This window comes from Pteropus vampyrus, unplaced genomic scaffold, assembly GCF_000151845.1.
Source record: "Pteropus vampyrus isolate Shadow unplaced genomic scaffold, Pvam_2.0 Scaffold388, whole genome shotgun sequence".
Classification (NCBI taxonomy): domain Eukaryota; kingdom Metazoa; phylum Chordata; class Mammalia; order Chiroptera; family Pteropodidae; genus Pteropus; species Pteropus vampyrus.
Window position 1 is genome coordinate 1579025 of NW_011889169.1, and position 7574 is coordinate 1586598.

A 7574-nucleotide genomic window follows, 5' to 3' on the forward strand; every position below is an offset into this window, starting at 1 on the left:
CCACTCTATCCCTCGCCGCGGCCAGCCACTCTGGCCTCAGTCTCGGGGATTAGGGCCAGGCAGCCTCTTATTTTAGGTTAAGAGGCATTAGGAAGGGATGAGAAGTTAAGCCTGGGCAGGAATCTTCCAGGGACCTGCACATACTTCCCGGTGGGGGAGGGGGGATGAATAGAGAGTGCCCGGGCTTTCTGTCCTGGATAGGGACCAGCCCCCCTCCCTCGCTGCTGCTCAGGAATACTGAGGGGTCTCCTGCAGCCAAGGGCTTGAGAGAAATTCTCAGGCATGTTCAGCTAAGACCTAGAACCAAGGTTCTCTGGCCTACGGGCAGCACCTTCCTCCAACCTACTCTTCAAGCATCAGGTTGGTGTCACCCTCAGCTCTTCCTCTCCACCTTGCCTTTGATATCCCAAAGCACACTGCTTCTGCCTCCAGCCCTTCCCATTCAAATCTCATCACAAGGGCAGACAGCACAATTCACAGCCTCCTTTGCTTAAAACCTATCAGTGTATCCCACTGCATATGGAAAATCCAAGTGCCTGGTCCGAAAGGCCCTGAGATCTCTCCAGCCATCTCTGCCAGTTCTCTGAGGCCACTAGACTGCTCCCCACCAGTGAGAACCACTCACCCGCTACCGCACCCTTCCCCACCCTGGCCTCAGTGTGAACGGTCCTGAGGTCCCCGCTCAGAGCAGCACCTAACTCCACAGGGAGGTTTGTATCTCTTCAGGGGTTGTTTCTCCAATACTGGTCTGTGTCCTGTTGGCATCAGAGTCACCTGGGAAGAGTTATAAGGAGCACCGAGTGAAAGAACCTTTATCTCACAAATGAGGTCCTGAGCTGAGGGAGGGAGGCGACCTGCCTGGAGCTGCTCGGCAGCCCAGCCAGGCCTGGGACAAATCTTGGCTCTGCCACCATCTCACTGAGCCTTGGTCAGCATTGGTAAAATGGGGACGTGGAGAGGATTTGACTCAGGTAAAGAACAGAGCCTTGGCTAGAACTCAGTGCTCACAGTGTGGCCTTAAAGGGGAGTGGAACCAGAGAGAGGCCCAGCAGTGCAACGAACAAAGTACACCTCCTCGGTGAGAGAGCAAGCTGTTTTAATCAGCTCAAGTTTTCCTGGCTTTCCAATCTGACGGCCTCAAGATTATGACATGGGGAGGGTCCTTGTGCCACGAATGAGTCGCTCTGCCCGCTTCCTAAGGCTGTAGTGTAGACCGGCTGGGTGCCGGTCAGGGAGCCAGAGGACCTGGGTCTCCCGCACTCACCGTTACTGTGATTTCCTGTTTGCAGGGAGGCAGGGGGCTGCAGGTTGCTGCCCAAGGCCCCGTAACCACGGTAACTGTAGTTGAGGCCGCCATTGACATACACGGGGTCCTGGGAGTAGGAAGAGGCTGGCAGTGAGTAGGTGGAGTGGGTGATGGCTGCGGTGTCCCGAGAGTGTTGCTTGTCCAGGGCTATGGGCTCGTCCTGCAGGGGAGAGGGAGCTGCTGGGGAACCAAAGGGGCAGCGAGCCCCAACCACTGTCCCTGGATAGCGGTGGATGAGGGGCTGCAGCCCCAGAATTCCTGGGACCCAGTGCTATGACCTGTAGGACTCTACTCCCTCTCCCTGGTCACCTCACCCATGGCCTCCCCTGTCTATGGGGCAGATTTGATGTGTTCCTGCCCCGCTGAAAATACTCCCAGGGCCCTTGGGCTCAAGCGAGCGTCCACACACCCTTCCTGGGTCTGCAGGGCCTTGGAGACTGGGCTCCTCCCCGTCCCGCCCCATCACCGCTGCCTCCGTGGCCGCTCGGCCACCCTCGGCGGACCGCTCTCCCTAGCCCCTCTGCACACTGGGCTCCAGGGTCTGTGGAATGACTTATGTCCACCTGGAGGCAACCCCGTGACAGCGGCCGGCGCGTGAGCGGTACCTGCGAGGACTGGTACATCTCCAGGCGCATCCTTTTGGCGGCTTTTCTCGTCTCGCTCTCGCAGGCAGCTGCCAGGATGTTTTCCGCCATAGCCGAGGTCAGGTGAGGAGGCGTGGGTCTGGTCTGGAGGCACAATGGGGACAGAGCGGTGTTGGGCTTGCACGGAGAGCCCTCCCCTAGAGGCGGGTGGTACAGGGCGGGCTGGGGCTCAGACTCTGGCTCCCTTATCTGTAGAGCTGTGCCATCCTTCCGGATCTCAGTTCCCTCCTCTGTGCAGCAGGGGTCGTGGTTCCTGCCTCTGGGGCATTGGGAGGGTTATGGGTCAAGTGTCCCATAACAGAGGGATGTGCAGTACTCCAGAGTATGGCTGGAGGTCAGCGGCAATGCAGAGGGAAGGGCTGGGCTGGGAGGTGGAGCTCACCATCTCCATGCCGTTCTTCTTCATGCGCCGGCAGGATTTGAGGTACGTGCGGATGCGCTTGCGGGCCCGCTCCTGGAACTCGGGGAACTGCCGGCTGCAGGACTCAATGATGGCCTGGATCTTCTCCTTGGGCTGCTTGGAGATGGGCACCATGCGGTCTAGGTTCTCGTCCACAAAGAGACGCACAAACATCTGTGGGAGAGACGGGCTGTGTGGAAAGGGCTGGTCCTGGCTGCCGCCCCCACCCCACCCCACCCGTCCCTCGCTGGCGCTCACGTTGAAGGCCTTTAAGCGCTCAGGGTCCATGCCCTCAGAATCGTTCATCTTGTCATTGTCCTCGTGGTCATCGTGGTCGTCGTCGTCGTCATCTGCTGTGGGAGCCCGGCCCACAGTCAGGTCTTCAGGGCAGCCGCTGACTTCGGTCTTGATGGAATCGTAGCTCCCCGAGCTGTAAGGCGGGGACTGAGAGAGGGCGAGGGGTAGGGATGAGGCCAGGCCCTCTTGTAGTCTCTGACAGGCCACGCTGAGCTTGAGAACTGGGATGGCAAGTATACCCAGCTGCCACATGAGCCACAGCTGCGAGGCCCCAAGCAAGTCACCTTCTCTCCCCACTCCCTTCATCTGTGGAATGGGGACAGCAATGCGACCACCCCTCCCCTGGGTGGCTGTAGGGAGGACGGCCTACAACAGCGCACGCAGGGGCCACGTGCCCTGGAGACACTGAAGGGCGCTAGTGGTTTTGCTCACACCAGGACCTGCCACATCCTGCCAGGGAAAGGCAGACGCAGAAAGGGTTTCCCCCACCAGCCGGCTGCTTCTGGTTGTGCCAAGATCTGTTCTGGCTTTGGGGTTCTCCTCCCTGATCCCCAAGGGGCTGCAACCCTGAGTTGACAACCGAGCTGTCACAAAAGCAGCAAGTGTGGTGTCTGTTGGGAAAGAGGAACAGATGGGCTGGGAGAGGGAACCAGCCAAGGCGACAAGTCCATTAGGCAAAGAGCGTTCCCAAAGCTCCCGAGCTGGGGTTTTCCTGTCTGCCACCATCCCCAGGAGGACACCGTGAACCCCAATGTGGAGTATGTGTATAGAAGGGGGCACAGAGAACCAGGTGTAGCCCAACAGCCATTCACTCCATCTTACAGCAGAGAGGGGACCCAGCCCTCTACTACCACCCCACCCCCATCGGGGTCCCTGCCCTGAAATGGCTCTGTGAGGGTCAGTGTCGTTTGCCTTTAAGAAAGTTTGTGTCTTTGGTGAGTCCTGACTTCACTCATTGAGATCGTGACTAGCAGTATCCTGGGAACATAGTACCTGCCCTCAAGGAGGTGGGCATTTGGCAGGTAGTTTGAGTCCAGGAAACAAACAGCTGCACGTCCGACCCTGTGATGTGGCCACATGGTGGCCCAGGAGGGGATCACAGCTCTTGCTGACAAAGGGAAGATGGACACTGGCGCCCAGGCCCGAAGCAGATGCTACCACCAGGCCTCCCTGTGACCATGCCCACAGGCCTCCCTGTGACCATGCCCTAGGGTCCCTGGCCCATCTCTTGATCTATGCACAGACTTTCAAAGAGACAGGAATACCCAGGTCCTCTGGCCTCCAGCTGGCTCCTGCCAGGCTTATTAGCATGGAGAGTCAGAAGACGTCCTGTGCAAGTCACATTCCCAAGCTGCTTCTTCGCCAGTCCTCTGCCAGGGTCAGAGGAGACAAACTATAAGATACCCGCTGTTGGTGGCATTCATGTTCCCATCTCACTGAGACTGTGGTGGCAAACTCTCTCCAGCTCTTTGCTCACTGTGGACAGCAACTATGCCTGTCCTTCGGGCCCTGCTGAAGAGGGCCCAGTACCTGCTCTGGCCAGTACCTGCTCCACGGCCTAAGCTTCAGACACACAGTGACAACTAAACACTCAGCCATTTGTACAGAACTTTCTGAGACGTCACCTCGCTGCCGAAGAGAAAACAGGCGAAGGGAGGGGAAGAAACCTGTGCAGAGCACATGGCTGGAGCCCAGGTATGTAGGGCTCCAAGAAGGCACCTCGGGCCCCAAGCCCTGGCAGGAGAAAATGCAAGAGAGCTCACTGGCACAGCGCTGCACTGCACCACTGTAGGAGACTTTAGTGGCCTGGAGGCAGCTTGCAGAAGTATGAGGAGGCTCCAGAAAGCAGGGGGGAATGCCAAACAGTGGGGACAACTGCTCTGCTCACCCTCCCCCCGCAACCCTCATCAGCCTGGTTTATCGAGTTTCACACATCTACATCCCTTGGGCCACAAATAAAGGCCTCCCCCTTTTTCCGCATCATCTGTAAAATGGAGGACGGGCCTGCAGAGCAGCCTGGAAATTTTCAGCCTTGGACCTCTGTGATGGATGTGGCCACTTGCTGTTCTTCACAACAGACTCTATCCTGGGTGTGGAGAGGGACAGATCACATATCACTCTCCTCGAAGGCAGGGGCCAGCAACCCCACTCTGTAGACGTGGGGATGCGGGCTCACAGAAGTGAGGGCCTTGCTGAGGTCACACACAATGGTCTTCCGTTCCAGAGCCTCCCCCGGGAAACGACGGCATAGCAGCCGTGGCCACCACCCTGACTTGGCATCAACCCCGGGCACACAGTTTCATTTCAGCCTTGGACACCCTCACAGCTCAGGTGGGCCTGAAGGCCGCAGCCCTACACACCTCAGGGGTGCTCTTCACCCCGTACTTGACGCGGCTCCGCAGTCCATCCGTGCCGCAGCCGTCGGAAGGGTAGGAAGGTGTGCCGAGTGCCGTGCTTGGTGGGAGCTTATCACACAGGTTGATGGGCTGATCCTCAGTGGTGGCGGTGAAGTCCATGGGGGCCACAGCGCCATTGCCATTCATCTCGGGGAAAGCGGGGTCACCCTGTGTGCTACTTGATGTGGACGGGTTCAGGGTGGAGGAGCCATTGCCGCTGCCACTCTCAGAGGAGGAGTCATCTGAAACAAGCCAGGCTGTGAGGCCCTGCCCCGGCACCTCCTGTCCTCTGAGACCTCCCACCCCGGGGTATCGTGGCCACGGCAGCCACAGGGAGGGCTTGTCCTGTGTTGTCCTCACGAGCATCCCTGGGCAGGAGGTTAGCACTGCTGTCTCCCTTATAGGCTCCAAGAGGTTAGCCTTGCCCCAGCCCAAGGTGGGGGCAGGGTCCCTCTGCCACAAACGGGCCATTTGGAGCAGAGCAGCCATGGAGTATGCTGGGTGGGTGGTCGGCATTGCACACCCACGACCGCCACATCCAGGCTCACTGGGGGCCAAGCTTCAAGGGCCTGGGAGTGGATACAACCTCAAGTGTGATAGGCCTGATGCGTTCCAGAGGTCCTTGGACACCCCAGAGGCTGCTTGGGGCCTGGCCAGCAGCCCCCTCTTCCTCCAGTTCACCACTACCTTGCCCCTTCACACTCTCTCTCTATAGGACCCCCTTTCCACAGCAGGCCCTCAAATTTCTCCTTCCTTTGCTTGAGGAGGGAGGGATGGTTCCATTGTAACCCCGCCAGTTACCCACTCCCTCCTGCAAGTCGGCCCAGCCCAATCCTGGCAGCCTAGACGCAGACACACATTCCCCAGATCTGCTGTCTGCCTGGCCAAGTAACCTTGGAGACAGGGCTGGAGGGTCTGGGGTACACGTCCCCAGCACCTCAATGGGCCATCTTTGTTTTCATAAGGTGACAGCCCAACAAAGCTCTGTGGAGAGCGCCCCCTGCTGCAGAGAGCATGGCATTGCCTAGGGGATCAGGGAGGACAAACTTTTAACTAGTGGGCTAGACATTCTCAGATAAATTCCAGGCCCCTCTCCCTCACCCAGCCCCAGTCTCCTGCTTTATCAGATCAGAAGGCAGAGGCCAAGGCTACAGCAGACTTGAGCTCCTGGGTCACTCAGGTGAGTACCATGTGGTTCCCGTGCAGCTCCGCACCTGTACCCTGAGCCAGTAGGGGAGGGGCGGCCACAGCCCTGATGGCATCCTAGGCTGCCCCTTCCCCCAGGGCAGGGTCGCGCTGGACCCCACCCCCACTCTCCTAGCCAGCAGATTATGAAGATTTAGTCCCTGGTGCTGGGCACTGGGCACGCGCACCTCCAGAGCGTCCCCATGGCGACCGAGCGGCTCTAGAGCCCCAACCAATCACTGGCCTCCCGGCTGCCCGGGGGCGGGACTGGGATGCCCATCAAGCAGCCAGGGCCCTGGGCAGAGGGGGATGGGAAAGGCCTAGGCTCAGTGCACCCCTCCCCCTCGGCTGCCGCAGGTCTCCTGGGCCAGGCTGCCCACCTTCTCCGGGCAGCCACCGTTCCCTCCATCCTTCTGCAGGGCAACACCAGGCTCTGTTTAAGCCGTCCCACGCGTTCCCCCCTCACGCAGCTATACTCCAGAGTCCCCAGGCCTGCAGTCCTGCTACCTCTGGGGCCTCACCTTCCATCCCTTCTTCCATCACAGCTGGGTCTGGTTTTCTTCTGGCAGTATCTCCAGCACCAATCTAGATATTTGTGTAATGAACAAAATACCCAGTAATATTTACTGAGCACCTACTATGTGCTGGCCCTGTCCCAGCTGGGAAACAAAGTAATGACGACAATCAGGTGCCAGCCCTCTTAGGAGAGCAGATTCACATCAATGAAACACATGAAAGTAAATAGGCCACCAACCACCCTCCAACTTGCAGACCCTGCTCCTTCCCTCCACCCACCCTGTCCAACTTCTTCAACACCCTGAGGGTCCCCTCACAAGTGTCTCCACCCAACCCTTTTCCAGCACCAGCCTAATCATCACTGCCTTGCTCCATAACCTTCCTGTCCCCCACAGCCTGCTGAATAGAGTACAGCCACGTGTATTCTTAGTCCCATGACCTCTGCAGCCTCTCCACGGCCCAGGTCCCACTATACTGGCCACTGCTGGATCTCCCATCTCCAGGCCTTTGCTCGGGCTCTGCTGTCTGCCTGCCGTGTTGCTTCCATCTCAGTAAATGCCAACCTTCAAGGCCTGGCTCAAAGCTGCCTCTTTAGAGCAAGACTCCTTCCCTTGAAAGGGACTCTGTCCCTTGAAAGAAGGTACAGTGCTGACCCCCCACCTGGCGCCCATCTGGCTGGGGGATACTTCATGCCTCCACCTGACCCAGGGTCAGTCCTGAGAGCTATGTACCTCCCACCAGGGCAGGGCCTAGTACCTAAGAGACCCCTACATCTGAGGTTCAGGATCCTCTGCCAGGCTGGGGAGTCAGAGGGTAAAAATGGGTACCCA

General features: G+C 58.6%; 1 protein-coding gene across 6 annotated transcripts in view; it reads right to left on the reverse strand.

Moving 5' to 3' along the window:
* The window catches only part of LOC105305516 (nucleolar protein 4-like), a 61829-nt gene that overhangs the window by 7558 nt on the left and 46697 nt on the right, over positions 1–7574 (reverse strand). For 5 of the 6 annotated variants that reach the window (XM_011380158.2, XM_011380162.2, XM_011380159.2 and 2 more), the window contains exons 3-7: positions 5008–5285; positions 2609–2794; positions 2333–2524; positions 1912–2034; positions 1265–1466 (exon numbers count right to left, since the gene is read on the reverse strand). In XM_011380158.2, coding sequence (XP_011378460.1) covers positions 1265–1466; positions 1912–2034; positions 2333–2524; positions 2609–2794; positions 5008–5285 — 981 coding nt within the window. Of the gene's footprint in view, positions 1–1264; positions 1467–1911; positions 2035–2332; positions 2525–2608; positions 2795–5007; positions 5286–6749; positions 6974–7574 lie in introns of those variants that run through there. The other variant, XM_023523279.1, reaches the window with a different exon arrangement.